The following is a 17425-nucleotide window of genomic DNA, read 5'->3' as shown; positions in this document are numbered from 1 at the left end:
TGTGTCCTTGTAATCAGAAGGTCACAGGTTCGAACCCAGCCTGTCTGTGGCTACACGTCTGTGGCTCCTTGAGCAAGACCCTTAATCCCCAGCTCCCTGGGTGCCACTATGGGACTACTTAGAGTAGCTCTCCACTATTGTGAGAAGGCCTGTCACAAAATCCTAGGATATATAAGACCAGGGAACAGCAAGAGGTTGCAATAGGCTTGCTGGAGCACGGGAGGGATTATTATTACATGCACACACCAGGCAGGCTGTGACGTAACCATGGATGTCCTGCAGCATGGTAGGCCGCCAGAAGCGCTGTCCAAGAAGTGCTCGGGTGCGATGCCCAATGGAGGCAGACTACGTGAACGGAAAATCTGTCCATAGCCTAAGTATACAGGTATGTAGGTTTGGAGAAACTCTATACAATATCAGGTGAAGGGATTTAGCACTGTATAGGATTTAACATTTTATACAGAACAATGAATGCTCTGACAGGCAAAGTGTGCTGTATAACTGAATCCACTCTCTGAATCCACTCTCCACTCTCTGTGTTTAGATGATCTCTGATGGGAACTGCCTCATTTCTAATGCTGAGGCAAAATGGCCAGGCTCTGTCCATGACTCCAGGATCTTTAAAGCATCCTCACTGGCACACAAGTTTGCAGAAGGCAAGAGAATATATCAACCACGTTCACTGAACATGTACATTTCATGGAAACTAATGAGAGATGTAGTCATCTTACAATCCAAACAAATAGTTTTTAAACTTTTTTTGTACACATTGCTTTCATGTTGGGGGTGGGGGGTATTTTGAAGGGTAGGAATGTCATACACAGCATTTCCTTCTTCTACAGGGAAGTTTAATGGAGTCCTGCTTGGGGACAGGAGTTATGCCTGCCTGCCGTACCTTTTAACCCCTTACCCATAACCTCAAACTGAGGCAGAGAAGGCATTTAACAATGCCCACAATAGAACAAGGACACGAATCCTTTGTCCAGCTAAATTCATATACACCACATTTCTTGTAGACCAACTTTTCAGGCTGACATATTTCTCCCTGTAGATTTAGATGCAGGAAAGGCCTCAGAGTAAGGCCAGACTGTGCATGTAACATTGTGGTTGCCTGTGCAGTCCTACACAACATCGCAAATTTACGCCAAGAGAGACTGTCCACGCTGATGGCAGAGGAGCAGTGGGAGGACATTCCTGCTCCTGAAGAGGGAATACATGGAAGGAGTGTGAGGAACCTTTATAGAGAAACCTACTTCACATAGCCATTGGTAAAGGTCATGCCCCCACCTTCCTGATTTAAACAAACCCCACATAAGCTGAGAATTGAGATTCTTTATTCAGAAGATATTTGATTCAATTAGACATTGTTTGAAGCTGTGGAGGGAGGGAGAGAACAGAAAATCAAACTCAAACCATATAACTTTTTATATAAATTTGCGCCTTTAGTATGTACTTACATCCTTCTCTAGATTATTGATCTGCAACTTTGTTTTCTTTATCAGAAGTCTTTTGTATTCTATGTCTAGCTTTTCCCTTTCAACAGATAAAATAGGAGCGGCCTCCTTTTAGAAATAGCACGTATATCCTGTAACAAAAGATAATGGGTCACAAAGAAGTTTAGCATTTTGTTAGTAATAAGTAGTTACTCAATTCGCTCCTTGCTGAAAGGGACCGTGGTCTGATTAAATCCTGCAGTAAAGTATATTGTTAATAAAAATTTCATTCTTCAGACTGCAAACGCATGCAAAGCATTTCATATGTGGTCGTACCTCTGGCATGTCCGTGTCTGCTGACACCGTTTCTTCATCAATAGCCCTAGATGTACTAGATGTACCTAGATGCCATCAAACTGCAAAATGAGGAACCCTAAATTTGTTGAAGAAACAGAAAATTGCATGGTACTATATCCTTTAATTAAAATAACATTACATACTTAAATATGGGTCAAGAGTGATATGCACTGATGTGACTGTGGGATCAGCGAGAAATATTACATCCGCTCTCACTGCAGAGACAGGCATACCAACAGTTATCAGACATCAGTATTAAGGGATGGACACTGTAGGATCACACATGCACATATCACAAAGCTTAAACTCCAGGTGGCCTGAGACAAGGCCTACCCTGGTACGAGAAGGCACACATCGACCTAGGCCCCAAAGGGGGGTTTGTGACCCCACACACATAGATAATCAGGGAGGCCAGCACTCCAACTTTTATTGCTCAAAGTTTTAATGACCTACAGATAGCAGAGTGGATCCCCAGGGACAGGGGCCCCTCGACTTGGCACACAACCCCATCCCCCGACATCCTGCCTTACATACCACTCACCCAGCACCCCACAGAAAGTTTCTGTTAAGTTTGGTTTTGTATACCCTGTGTAGCATGATGCTTATGTCTCAATATGCAAATCATGTGTGTGTGTGTGTCCTTAGACAGTCTCAGTTTTGTGTGCCACCCTTATAACCATGTTCACAGAGTATCAATTATTTTACCCCTCACACTTAAACACTTGTATAAATTTGAATAAATAAATAGGTATAGCTACCACTGCATATATGTTATACCAGAATAATCTTGGAAATTGAATAGTCTAACCAGGGACCTTAGTGTGCCCTAACTTTTGAAGATTCGTTTCCTTTGTCTGACAAACCTTCCCCCCCCCCCCCTTTTTCTTTGCCACATTCCTCGGCAACCCTTATCTGATCTTTGTATTTCACCATGCCTATCCAAGGGTAAGATGTGCTGATGACAAGAGAATGTCATATAATGTCTGTATAAAAGGGTATACATCTGTTGAGGTGTAACCTATACTGTATACCATATATACCACATACTGGTGTGAGTAATAGAACATAACATAATAGCATAATATAAGTAATCATTAATTAATCATCACAGATGGTATTTGGTGTGAACCGCTAGGCTGGTACGGCATGTTTGGTATCAAACCGAAGGAAAATCACTCCAGTTTCCAAATCTGGTCAATGGTTACCACAAAAGTGGACATATCAAAAGTTACACCAGCCTAATGAAAATCACCATTACCAGAGAAGTCAGTCTGGTCATAAATCCCAAAAGGACTGATACCGACCCCTTTCCGAAGCCCGCCAAATGGATGGTCAGCCATTGGTCCAGGACTCGAATTCCTGGTCACTCCTAATCACGAACCTTATGCTATAAAACCTGGCACCTCAGAACAAAGAGCGAAGAAAAAGGGAAGAAAAATGAGAAACAAGCAGCGTTCTTGAAGCCCGTCGGTGAAGACCCAAAGAACTGCAACTCAGCCCAAGCTTCACCAGAAGAAAGAACCGGAGGGACTACACTCCAACAACCGCTGCAAACACCGCGCCTCCCTGAGAGCCATCACCCATCAGCTCATCAGCCACTGCAACCAACTGCAAAGACCTCCCTCTTTCATGCATCCAAGTAAACCAACTTCCTTTCCTTTCTAACAACCTAAACTGTCCTATTCACCTGCTATATTCCTTTAGGTTTATATTCCTACAAACTGCTTGCTTTGCAGAACAGTTTTTCCCTTTTCAGGTTAATCATTTTAAATCTGGTCACTGCATTTTCATGATTACATCGTTTGTGTCTTTTCCGTTATTTCATGTTTATTGTTTGTTAGGTGTAATGTTTGTCTTATGTTAGTTGTAGGAATAAATGCATGTCTTTTTACACAACTTCAGCCTCCGTCATTGAGTGCTCACAATAGTCCCTGCCTCTGTGCGATCTGGCTACTACGCTCTGAAACCTCTAAACTCGCCTGAAATATCGCGAGACTCTCTCTCATCGGCCGTGAGGGGAGCTTCGCTACCAATCGTTTACATTACCTGGTGACGCAGCTCGCTGGACGAGCCTACTAACCCAGGTTATTAAGCGATACTGGTTATTAATGAATCCCATTTAAGTCTCACATTAACAGATATCGGGGATTCGCAATTGAGTTTGGAGAAGCCGACCATTCGGCATAACAATTGGTTAATAATCAGCATTAAATAATAATTAATTAAAAGTTAATTAATTTCAAAACATATTGGTGGAGATATTAAAATTTACCTGAGCTAATAATTCCTACATAATTGGTGGAGAACGCGGGCACAAGGTTTAAACTTATTGTGAGCACACAATTTAAACTTTTTATGACCGAACGTACAGTTGATTAAGCGCTACAGTGAACTGATTGCAAAAAGTTGAGGATCGATCGCACTCAGGGCAATCTGAAGGCATATAAGCGGGAACATACGGGCTTAATATAGTTATTTTTATTTCTGTTATTAGTAGTTATATTATTTTGTTTTATTTTTGGTTATTTTATTTTAGTTTATTTCGTTTAAAACTGCAGTAAACCTTAACCCTATGTCTGACGAGATTCTCAGATATAGCGCGTTGTTTCCAGGATCGATTCGGACGAGTTTCTCCGTTTCCATATATCCTGGCAGAGATCTCTCTATTAGCGAACAGGAATTCTTGTTACGAGGTTCTAACCTGAATTCTGTTGCGCTTGGACTCCCTGAGATAAGACCGATAGCTTAGCTACCTATCAGGATCTTACTCATATGTGTGTGCCTGCTTTAGACAAAGCAAGTTTAACACCACTTTGCGCTGCGAGCCAAGTGTGTGTGTAATTTGGAAATTGGGAGTCTCCAGTTCTTGAGACCCGCCGTGGTTTCAGCACCATTTGCGACGAGATATAGTGCACTCACTATTTAGATCCGTCGCCGTAACGCGAGCGCTGCCTCGCTCCAGTAATTGTTTTAAGGGGTTAAACTGCGCAAGGCGCAGAAGGCCGCAAGCGGCATGTGCATGCATTAAACGTGTGTGGCACTCATCGATCGTCGGCAATCGCCTAGCTATCTCTTTGGTTACGAGTGAAGTCTGCGAACGCCACTCTAACCACTTAGAGGTCAGAGCCCTGAGGGCCTGCCTGACGCCAATTTTTTTTTTGGGTCACCAGTGACCCTACCCCTTAGGCTCACTTGCCTGGGACCCCCCACAAAGGGAGCAACGCCCCATTGAGCCTCTAGTGGTCAGTCATAGAACTACCACTCCATTTCGAAATTGCGCCTCTAGTGGTCAGGCCTAGAACTATCACTCAATTTTGAGATTGAGCTTCTAGTGGCAAGCCATAGCAGTGCCATTCCATTGAAATTGCACCTCTAGTGGTCAGCCATAGTAGGTTAATAATATCTGAGTTGGGTCTCGTGGTCATCTGCGGTAATACCAACACGCATAATCGGACACACAGGTTCTTGCCTGAAAGCCTTAATCAACTTTTTAATCAACTTGATTACAACACATTAACATCTAATTAGGTTATTGCTGCATAACTAATTGATGTTTTCAATTGAATAAGAAACACAACTCATTGGGTTTGATTTCTGTTTTACCTTTTTGATTTATTTTAGGTTTTATTTCACTTTATGCTTTTATTCACTCCCTCTCCCCCAACAAGGGTACTTGCATAGAAGTTCAACCATTATTAACAACAGTCAACATACACAATCACATCGAAGAGTCGTTTGGGTGTGATCAGTTGAGCTCTTCCTGTGCTAGGTGCTTACCATTCGCTCTCTGTTGGTTGAGCTTGTCTGTGGCTCTGCTGTTACTGCTTACGATCATACAGTTTGTCAGAACCGAAGGGGAGTTCTCAGCAATTAGACGCCCAAAAGCGTGCCAGCCCGGCTGCACCCACTGACTCATTAAGGGCAAGGCTGACAGGTACCTCAGGCGGTCATTACAACTTTTGAGCAGGACCTCGTCTAGGGTGAGTTCTGAGAACGGCCCTAGCTTGGACTCTCACTAGGGTGGGTGATACCTGAAGGCTATTTTGCCAGCCTTGGTCAAGTCAGGTCTCAGGTAGTGCAGCCGATAAGCTGAGCCCCACCTGGGTTGTCTCAGTTGTGCGTACAGAACACTCCCTTCCAAGTTGACATTGCTGGGGATCGGGGGAGTGGGAGCCGGACTCAGGCCTGCTTGGCTGGGATTGAGCTTGTGGGACGTGCCCTGTTCAGGAGGGACACCTGACAGCGTTCAAACCTCTCCACCTGCATCACTAGCTTAACACCGCAACAATTCGGATAGGGACAAGTAAAGCAGAACCTGCTAGTGGTCCCCCTTCTGGTCAAAGCGGAGTTGTTCAACAGAGCCCAACCCAGGGGTAATCTGATCTGCAACAGCAAGCTAAGTTTGAATGCAGTCCCATTGCTTTTGAAGCTCTTGTTTTCCACTTTCTATTCCCAACTTCTCCTGTCATCTTCTGACACTGTCAGTAGTCACAGACCAACAATTTCCAGGATAAGGTTTTATCCTTTATCCCTGACTAGGGCATCTCTCAAGCCCTAGAGTAACTCACACTGTTCTAACCTGCAACAACTTTTCCCAGGGAACAATTTTTGTTTGTTTATTTTGTCGTGGGTAACTATTCCCATGGTTCACTACACCCTTCCCGTTACCCATTGACAGGCCCCAGTTCTACTTTATTTTATTTTGTTGGTTTTATTTGTTCACCTAGATTTAGGTGTCAGGCCACCCACATAGGCAACACCCAGCCTGAGTGTAACAGATTTCTGCGGCCACCCTGCAGTTGACTGAGTCACAATGATCCACATGGAAAGCCCCCTCAACAAGTGGGAAGATTTGGGTACCTGGCCTGATGTTGTGACTTCCGACTTCCTGCCCAGTCATGCCGATCTCATACGGTCCAAAGCAGCTGACCAAATTGAGGACGACATCGCTGAACTAATGGCCATGCCACCCACTCAGAAATGCGGGAGTAAAAGGCTAACCAAAGTACTCGGCTCCCTCGCACACAAACTTCTAGCCAGGCTGAAGACAAATGAAGAGGAAACGTCCTGTCTCCAGCAAAGGGTGCAAGCACTCCAACAGCAGGAGAGAGACACCCAACAACCTCTGGCAGAGACACAGGGAGATGCAGTCCAGGCCCAACATCACATTGAGAACCTCGAGCAAGAACTCCAACAAAGAAGGTCTCCGTCCCATGAGGAAGGATTACCTGGTGACGCAGCTCGCTGGACGAGCCTACTAACCCAGGTTATTAAGCGATACTGGTTATTAATGAATCCCATTTAAGTCTCACATTAACAGATATCGGGGATTCGCAATTGAGTTTGGAGGAGCCGACCATTCGGCATAACAATTGGTTAATAATCAGCATTAAATAATAATTAATTAAAAGTTAATTAATTTCAAAACATATTGGTGGAGATATTAAAATTTACCTGAGCTAATAATTCCTACAACACCTAGAGAGAAAGAAGTGGACAGTACCTTCTACAGTGGGGCAAAAAAGTATTTGGTCAGCCACCGATTGTGCAAGTTCTCCCACTGAAAATGATGGCAGAGGTCAGTAATTTTCATCATAGGTACACTTCAACTGTGAGAGACAGAATGTGAAAAAAAAAATCCATGAATTCACATGGTAGGATTTTTAAAGAATTTATTTGTAAATTAGGGTGGAAAATAAGTATTTGGTCAATAACAAAAATTCAACTCAATACTTTGTAACATAACCTTTGTTGGCAATAACAGAGGTCAAACGATTACTATAGGTCTTTACCAGGTTTGCACACACAGTAGCTGGTATTTTGGCCCATTCCTCCATGCAGATCTTCGAGAGCAGTGATGTTTTGGGGCTGTCGCCGAGCAACACGGACTTTCAACTCCCTCCACAGATTTTCTATGGGGTTGAGGTCTGGAGACTGGCTAGGCCACTCCAGGACTTTCAAATGCTTCTTACGGAGCCACTCCTTTGTTGCCCGGGCAGTGTGTTTGGGATCATTGTCATGTTGGAAGACCCAGCCACGTTTCATCTTCAAAGCTCTCACTGATGGAAGGAGGTTTTGGCTCAAGATCTCACAATACATGGCCCCATTCATTCTTTCCTTAACACGGATCAGTCGTCCTGTCCCCTTAGCAGAAAAACAGCCCCAAAGCATGATGTTTCCCCCCCCATGCTTCACAGTAGGTATGGTGTTCTTGGGATGCAACTCAGTATTCTTCTTCCTCCAAACACGACGAGTTGAGTTTAGACCAAAAAGTTCTACTTTGGTTTCATCTGACCACATGACATTCTCCCAATCCTCTGCTGTATCATCCATGTGCTCTCTGGCAAACTTCAGACGGGCCTGGACATGCACTGGCTTCAGCAGCGGAACACGTCTGGCACTGCAGGATTTGATTCCCTGCCGTTGTAGTGTGTTACTGATGGTGACCTTTGTTACTTTGGTCCCAGCTCTCTGCAGGTCATTCACCAGGTCCCCCCGTGTGGTTCTGGGATTTTTGCTCACCGTTCTCATGATCATTTTGACCCCACGGGATGAGATCTTGCGTGGAGCCCCAGATCGAGGGAGATTATAAGTGGTCTTGTATGTCTTCCATTTTCTGATAATTGCTCCCACAGTTGATTTTTTCACACCAAGCTGCTTGCCTATTGTAGATTCACTCTTCCCAGTCTGGTGCAGGTCTACAATTCTTTTCCTGGTGTCCTTCGAAAGCTCTTTGGTCTTGGCCATAGTGGAGTTTGGAGTCTGACTGTTTGAGGCTGTGGACAGGTGTCTTTTATACAGATAATGAGTTCGAACAGGTGCCATTAAGACAGGTAACGAGTGGAGGACAGAAAAGCTTCTTAAAGAAGACGTTACAGGTCTGTGAGAGCCAGAGATTTTCCTTGTTTGAATTGACCAAATACTTATTTTCCACCCTAATTTACAAATAAATTCTTTAAAAATCCTACCATGTGAATTCATGGATTTTTTTTTCACATTCTGTCTCTCACAGTTGAAGTGTACCTATGATGAAAATTACTGACCTCTGCCATCATTTTCAGTGGGAGAACTTGCACAATCGGTGGCTGACCAAATACTTTTTTGCCCCACTGTACATATTTCTCCCGGGCACCTGGGAGGATGATGTCTGACAATATCCCCCCTTCTATTCTTTCCACCTGAGGCCGTCCTCGATTGACGCTCAGTGCCAGCTGCTCTGCTGGTGTGAGGCCCTCAAGTGGAGGCCCCCCACCAGTAGCAGTGGCCTGGCTCTTTTTCTTCGTGGCTACAGTTACATTTATGAATTTTGTAAACTATTGTTATCAAACTGATATTTCTTCGTAAGATATTTTTACATTTTGTTTTACTTGCTGCCAGGTTCTTCGCTCTCCACTGAGAGTGCTTCTGTTGAGATATAATAGTGAAGGATGGATATGCAAGTCAAGGGTTAGACAAATGGGTCAGTGGAGCTCACACACACATCTAAGTCAGTAGAGCTGCAATTAACAACCTAAAGTCTTTGTAGTTATGGGGATTACACATAGGCTTAAATTGTATTTACTAGACCACTGCCAAGTCACATAGATCAACAATCTAAGTTTATTACGAGCAGTTTATTTTTTATTGTTTTATTTTTTTATTTTTTTTATTATTAATATTATTTTATTATTTTAAGTTTATTACGAACAGCCTCCATCACTCTCAGCACTGGAGCCCCCCAGGGGTGTGTTCTGAGCCCCCCGCTGTACTCTTTGTACACATATGACTGTGTGATCACTACCAGCTCCACCACCATCATTAAGTTTGCTGACGACACCGTCGTGGTGGGCCTGAGCCCTGATAACAATGAGACGGCCTACCTGAAGGAGATTAGGAATCTGGAGAACTGGTGCCAGAGGAACAACCTCCTTCTAAACGTCAGTAAGACAAAGGAGTTGATAGTGGACTGCAGCACTAAGCAGGAGAGGAACTACCAGACCCCCGTCATCAACGAGAGCCCAGTGGAGAGAGTGGACAGCTTCAAATACCTCGGTGTTCACATCACGCAGGACCTCTCATGGTCCTGTCACATCAACACCGTGGTGAAAAAGGCCCAACAGCGTCTCTACCACCTCAGACGATTGAGAGACTTCTGACTGCCCTCCAAGGTGCTCAGGAACTTTTACTCCTGCACCATAGAGAGTATCCTGACAGGAAACATCTCAACCTGGTTCGGGAACAGCACCATGCAGGACAGACGAGCTCTACAGAGGGTTGTGCGATCAGCTGAGCGCACCATCCGCATCGAGCTCCCTGACCTGCACTCAGTCTACAGCAGGCGGTGCTGGACCAAGGCCAGGAAGATCGTGAAGGACTTCAGCCATCCCAAAAATGGACTGTTCTCTCTGTTGAGGTCAGGAAAGCAATTCCACTCCCTGAAGGCCAACACAGAGAGACTGAGGAGGAGCTTCTTCCCGCATGCGATACGGTCTCTTAATCACACCACCACACAGTACTGACCCACACATATGGTTTTTACATACACTCTGGACATTCGTTTACACTAGTGGCCACTGCACAACTACACTTCGTGGTCATCAAATCACTCTATCACAAGTCACTTTAAATAAATCACTCTTAAGCATATTTGCACTGCACAAGACACTTTAAATATGTGGATTGCATAATCCTGGACATTACCATTCCTTTATTACCATTTATTCTAACTCCATTCCACACAAAAATTACATAAATATATACCTACTCATACAGCTGCTCTTATTGTTCTATATTTCTTCATATATTCTTCATATATTTTCTATATTGTGTGTTTTTGTTGTACAGTTATTTTATTTTTAACTTTAATTTTTATATTTTATTTTATTCTTTCCTAGTTTAATTTACCTTTTATTTTAATTTTCATATTTATTTCCTATTCCTATTCATAGTCTTTTATTTTTAGGTCAGGAGCAGTTATCTAAGCATTTCACTGCATATCGTACTGTGTATGACTACGTATGTGACAAATAAAATTTGAATTTATTAGTAACATGGAAAGATGAGATAGTTATTTGTGCAATTTCAATGCAATTTAAAGTACTTTATGGAGATCAAAGAATAAAGAATTACACAATAAAGTAAAACGAACATATAAAACCAAAAGAGAGAGGAGTCTGTTGGCCAGGAGGTTCAAACTAGGAACCTTCTTGTTGCGAGGCAACAGTGTTAATCACTGTATCACCGAATCACTAGTCACACATACTGGTAACATGTACATGACTTACGCATTTAGTCTGTCTGCAATATTCTGCCAAGCCATCACTCTGGCTTTATTGATAGCTACAGTATTGCCTTTTTTTTTGTTATAATATTTTTGTATTTTTCATATAGCTCCTTCAGAAGTATTTGTTCTGCTGCGAAAAAAAGCTGCTCTCGGTTTGCTCTTGTTCTGCGTCATTTTATCTACCACCTAAATATCTCGGGTACGTGCACTAAGTGAGACTATGCAAGTCTGTCTGAAGTAGCCTTGATTAGAAAAGTCTCGTTCTGCGTTAGTGGAACGACTTCAGGCTTAATTGGGAGATGGCGCTAGTTTGAGTCTCACTTTTTCAGTGGAGTCTGACCTTCTTTAGCTACTTTCATAGAATACCCCCCTGAACTAGCTCTAATCTTCCTTCAGGAAATAAGCTTAGTTTATTCAGGAATAAGTGGTACAACACACTCTCAGAAATATTTTTAAAGGTTTTTATTATAAAACAAACTTTTTGGATCTGTTTCTCTTCTTCTCCATCAGCTCCTCCAAACTCGATTGTGAATCCCCGTGAGTCTGTTAATGTGAGACTTAAATGGGATTCACTAATAACAAGTATCGCATAGTAACCTGGGTTAGAAGGCTCGTCCAGCGAGCTGCATCACCAGGTAACGTAAACGATCAGTAGCGAAGCTCCTCTCACCGCCGACGAGGGAGAGTTTTGCGATATTTCAGGTGAGTTTGAGGTTTCAGAGCTTGTACCTGGAAATTAAGCTCTGTGATATGTGCATGTGTGATCCTACAAAAGAAAAGCTTAGTTAGAAGACAAAAATGAAAACAGAATGCATAGTATTTAAATTAGACCATAGAGTACACTACCTGATCACATGGCAAAGATGTAGTTACAGAGGTACAGGAGGGCGGTTGAATTTCATGTGACCCTGGTTATTTAAACTTCTGGGCTCAGGAGGATTTTAATAGTTCCAGAAGTGACCCGACAGCGCCAAAGTAGCCCTGTAAAATAATAAAAACCATTATGCACATTATAAACAGTATACATTCATTTTGTGGTGCTCATAGCAAATAAATAACTGCTTTATGAGAAAAAAAATCATAAATAACGGAAATAAAAATCGCATCAACAAAATGGCTGATTCTTTAGCAGCTTATAGGAAAAGTTCATAAGCTAGCAGCCATTAACATTCATTAACATTCAAGACGTCAAGGGAGGCTTGAGGTTAAAATGACTCATACCTCATGCTGAAGAAACAGCGCTTTCATTTGTCCAGCAGACCAGTACTCCATTGAGTAGGCCAAGAGCTTCATGGACAGCATGTTACCCCTCAGGAAGTTGCCCACAAACACAACTCTCTCTATATTCTTCAAAGAATAAAGAAAGCAGTAAGCAAGCAGTTTTAAACAAATACCCCCGTTTAAAACAAAAATATACTTGTTGCCCCGGTGGTTACTGAACAGCATGAAGGAAAGGCTTTTACTACTATTGGAATTTGGGTTTTAAATCATGGGAGACACTAGAGAGTAACTGCATTCTGATGCTTGTTAGACATAAAAAACTGTAAGAAACTTTTAATATCTTGACAGAATAGAGGGCAACGTTGTTTATTAGGGAAAAGCTAGAATTCTGTCTTTGTTCTGGATATGGATTTGCTCAACATAATGGCAAATTCCTTTAGTAATGTGGTTCGTCCCATTCTGCATCACGTATGTGAATCATATATGAACAGAGCACACAGGCACGATGTGTGTAAGTCCTGATAAATGTTTACCTCATTCCGGGCACACATCCTGGTGATGGAGCCAATGTTATTAGTGACGGCAACTAATGCTGCTCTGGCCAGATCTTCTTTGGACACCAAATCGCGCTGCTCCTTGGAAATCATGTTTCCAAAACTGAAACAAAGAGTACACAACTATAAATAAACCCTATTTTTTTCTTCTCTGACATGTCTTGGTTATTCCTGCAGCATCAGGTATCATGCAGATTATTGCTGACACCTCTGGGCAGTGGTGGCTTAATGGTTAGGGAAGTGCACTTGTAATTGAAAGATTGCAGGTTTGAATCCCCGACCAACAAGGCACCACTTTGGTACCCTGAGCAAGGTACCGTCCCCAAGCACTGCTCCCCGGGCACTGAGTTAGCTGCCCCCTGCTATGTCACATTGTCACATATGGGTTAAATGCAGAGGACACATCCCGTTGTTGTGCAGTGGTGTGTCAACACTGATCATTAAATTCTAGGTTTAAACATGACTGAGGGTTACTGCATGCCAGCTGCTTTTCAGATTACTCAGCATCCACCACCTCCAGACATCCTTCCTTGCTGTAGTGACTTTTTACAGTATTACATTTTTTAAGCACAATTTTAAGCCTTGATTCAGGACCGGGGATGCAGGTCATTCTAGGCTGACTTAAATATTATATGACTACATCCTACCTGGAGGCCACAGTCCAGCCTGGGAGACCAAACCTGTCATAGTCTCCCCCATAAATGTCCTGCACAAGCTTGTCCACCCGTGTGCTGTCCCCATGTGAGGCCATCTCCAGTGCTTCCTCAAACGTGGAGCAACCCGTCAGCAGGCAGCACAGTCCATGGAACGTTCCTCCACCAAGACTGAAAGCCAGACAGTTTCAAACTGTTATATCAATATTAGCTTTAGAAGATTTGAAAATTATCACCAGAGGCTAGCTCACCTTGTTCCAGTGACACGTCTAAAATTGTCTCTGCCATGGACTGCCAGAATGCTGACCCCAGATCCGATGTTGACTAGTAGGAATGGGAAAGGGTTCTCCAGTTGGAATGGTTTGAGGAAGCACTGCTCTGGATGGTTAGGATTTTCCAAGTAGAAACACTCAGAGGGTCCACTGGAGCTCATGAAAAGGACCCCCCGGATGACACAATCCAACTCATCCAGTTGCACGAGCTGTAGACCAGCAATCTGAAGGGGTTACGGGGAAAAAAAAGTCATAATAGGATTTGTGATTTCCTCTGGAAATTTCACATTTTCAAAGAGAAAGTGAATTGCATTATATTGTAATGAAATGTAACATCAACAGAACTCACCGTTCGGAAATCAGCCTCAAACTTGTGGGCCCCACCACCTGTGGCACAGAGTGTGGTATGGAGCCCGGAGAACTGCTTGTCACGGGTCATTTGCAGGAAGGTAGTCAGGTCTTGGGTGGGGAAACGAATGAAATGCAGGTTCCCCATTCGGCCACACAGCTCCAGATCCTTCACTTCCAGCTGCACATCTCGAATGCCGGTGGAGCCATAAGCCACATTAGAGGTCAGACAGGAGCGGATGTTTTTCAGGTTCTCCGCTTCTGCCTGTTCCTCCTCTGGTTCGAAGTAGACTAATTTTACAAGGGTCCCACCAATGTCTATTCCGAACCAGGGAAATGCTTTAGCAAGAAAAAAAGGAAAGTAATTACAATCCTGTTTGATATGTACAAATCTCATGAATAGAATAACTAAAGACGATTAAACAATTTATCCATCCATCCATTTTCCTGCTTATTCAGCACACTGCTTATTCAGTACCAACTGCAGAGACCACAGCACTTCAAATGACAATAGGAAACGTCACAACATGAACATGAAACACCTAAAAATCATCAGGTAAAGTTAGGCCGGTAACTGATGATATGAAAACAGCAGTAATCAGGGCAAATGTGGTGTTACTGATTACCTGGCAGTTTAAGTTTCTCTAGGTAATAAACAGCACTTACCCAAGTCAAAGTATCATCACAAATATAAGCAGATGCGATAGATAAATAAACCAATCTTAAGTCGGTCCGGCTGCCTCGTGCCCATTGCTTCCGGGATAGGCTCCGGACCCCCCACGAGCCAGTAGGATAAGCGGTTTGGAAAATGGATGGATGGATGGATGGATGGAAATTGGTCCGGACCAGCATCTCTTATGTTACATTAAAACGGGAAGCCTGGCAAATAACATGACAAAGGTCTTTGGACGGGAGTGGCGGGCACACTTACAAGGTGGCTCCACGGTGTGTACGGCAGGGATGGGCGATGTGCAGGGGTTGGTCGGCTCCTCTGGTTCTCTGGGCACTGCCATTGTTAAGTGTAAGTGATACATTACTACACATATATTTAATCAAAACGAATTATTATTGTTTGAAGTGTTAATCCGTGAAAACAGTATTACTCTTTCAAGTGTGTAGCACATACGTGTGTAATTTAAAAATGTGTTTTTATCTAAATGTGAAATGCATATATGTTACACATATAGACGATAATTATCCAGGTACCTTCCTGGAGCTCCGCCCTTTTACGGAGTCGCCGCACAAGGTACGCTGTACCGGCTGCTGCAACCACCAGTCCGGTTGCGCAGAGCAAATGGCGCGGCTGGAAATAGCGAAATAAACTGGCCATGGCTATCACCTGATGCTTCCTCCAATAACTACTAAGACGAAATGAGAATCGTTTGCCCGGCTGCGGTATTTATTCTCTTCCACGTCACACTGGTATTCTAGAACGTATTTTATGTTAACGTCACTGCAACGTAGAGGGGGAAAATGCGTCATCGGGGGCGGAGCTTATGGAAGGGCCAAAGCGTCTTAAACCTTTCATCTAGAAACGGATTATTTCAAGTCTGCAGACTTAGGAAAAGTATGTATAAAGACGGCGATAATTCACACGATAATATTTCAGCCTGTCGACGTTACATTTTAAACAAAGTACGTGATCCTTCAAAATAAAAGGACAATCTTCCACAGTAATTTGTAAATTCTTTCATACCTTCCCACAATGAAGATAACTGACAGAACTGTGTTTTTGCCTGGACACACTGCACTTTGATGTGCTTAGTGAAGCTGCAGTTATATATCTTAGCCTATATACCGTCCGTTGGGAATGGATTTTTGCCACTGCTTAGAAATTTTAATCACTTCTTGTTATCTACTTAATTGTAATCTTTCCACAATTTCCCTAAATTGACTGGCAACCACCAATACATTGTGCGGTGTATACACCCATGATTTCCTTATATTTCTTATCCAGCGTTTAATATTTCAGTGCAAAATACTCTGTACTTGTGCAAAATATTTGTTCTTTGGCGCCTTAGCATTTAACATTGTCTGAGCGATCTTAAAGTTATCATGGACTTGGTTACAAAGAAAACGGAATTTTCTTCTATAGAACATTTAATTATCAATGTGCGCGTCAAAAATCCCGTTACGCAATTCGCGCACGGGTGAACCATTAATTAACGTACTAACATGTTCACCGTTTTAATCTGGCTTAGATGTAAGTTATAAAAGCCAACATAGAAACACATAACCAACGTGTGCTGTTATTTTGTATTACAGAAAATATGTAATCAAGAGTTTCAACCTACATCTCTGTAATGTACTTTACTCTTACTGCATCGTTCCTCGTGTGTTCAAGTCCTAGGAACAAAATAACATTATACAAACATGAAGTATTACGAAATTTTGCGTATTGTAAAGTAATGAATAATGTGTTATTAGCTAACAAAGCTAGTTGCAATCTGCCAAAATAAATAATGTTTATAAAAATTGATCGACGTGAGACGATGAAATTCAATTTCACACGGTCTTTTATTGATTAACTGTTGGTTTTTGTTTGTTTTTATTCAACCCTTTATTGCTGTTGCAATATACCATATTGGTTGCCATAGGTCTTCAATGTATTACAGTATGTTCACGTTAAAGCCACATTCTGCCGATCGCTGGCCGCTCCCTTGTCCATTTGCTCACAGGTGTGGAAGTGAGCGTCAGCCGGAATGGGAGTTTAGACTAAACCATTTTAATGGAGGGTAGGGGTTCTCTAGGTAAAAACTGTCAGGAAAAAAAACGTTAAATTATGTGATGAGAAACATTAATCATTAGTGTTTTTGTCAACTATACATTATAGTTTATATGATATTATTGAGGGGAACGATTCCGCATCTCAACAATGGAGGGGATGTGTCCCTCCGCCCCCCCTCCAAATCTATGAGTGTTCATCACTTAAGAAAAAGAGGATGTTTAATTTTGACTATATCTTCCTGTTATCATGATAAAAAAATTAAAATCATATCAGTCGATGTCGATAATTCTCGCAGTGAATGTGAGATTATTTCCAGTTTAAAGACTGCTTTTGCTCCTGAGTGAAAGTCGAAGAAACCAGATGGTTAATTACCAAGCTGAAGCTGGCTTCTTTATTGTCAGAATAGTCAGTGTGACATGCACTTGCCACACAGTGTTTCACAAAGGCAGAAGTTAAACAGGATATTTTAGTCAGCGCTGACTAAACACACCGCTGGCATACTTCCTAGCTTCTCCAAATTCTCTGTTCATTATATTACTGTCTAGATTTTTCCATGCTGGAATTATGGAATATTATTTAGCACTATATAACATAGAA

General features: G+C 42.5%; 1 protein-coding gene across 3 annotated transcripts in view; it reads right to left on the bottom strand.

The window, feature by feature from the left end:
• Positions 1–15502, bottom strand: part of LOC125723239 (pantothenate kinase 3-like) — a 113440-nt gene extending 97938 nt beyond the window's left edge. The window contains exons 1-9 of one of the 3 annotated variants that reach the window (XM_048999653.1): positions 15307–15502; positions 15032–15106; positions 14102–14439; positions 13732–13976; positions 13475–13651; positions 12807–12930; positions 12274–12399; positions 11899–12033; positions 11544–11818 (exon numbers count right to left, since the gene is read on the bottom strand). In XM_048999653.1, coding sequence (XP_048855610.1) covers positions 11983–12033; positions 12274–12399; positions 12807–12930; positions 13475–13651; positions 13732–13976; positions 14102–14439; positions 15032–15106; positions 15307–15430 — 1260 coding nt within the window. In that variant the 5' untranslated portion in view covers positions 15431–15502 and the 3' untranslated portion in view covers positions 11544–11818; positions 11899–11982. Of the gene's footprint in view, positions 1–11543; positions 11819–11898; positions 12034–12273; positions 12400–12806; positions 12931–13474; positions 13652–13731; positions 13977–14101; positions 14440–15031; positions 15107–15306 lie in introns of those variants that run through there. The other 2 variants (XM_048999654.1, XM_048999657.1) reach the window with 2 other exon arrangements.
• Between the last annotated feature and the right edge of the window lie 1923 nt (positions 15503–17425).

The sequence above is a fragment of the Brienomyrus brachyistius genome, unplaced genomic scaffold (assembly GCF_023856365.1).
Source record: "Brienomyrus brachyistius isolate T26 unplaced genomic scaffold, BBRACH_0.4 scaffold46, whole genome shotgun sequence".
Taxonomy (NCBI): domain Eukaryota; kingdom Metazoa; phylum Chordata; class Actinopteri; order Osteoglossiformes; family Mormyridae; genus Brienomyrus; species Brienomyrus brachyistius.
Note: the sequence above shows the minus strand (reverse complement) of the source record. Positions and strands in the feature narration are given on the sequence as shown.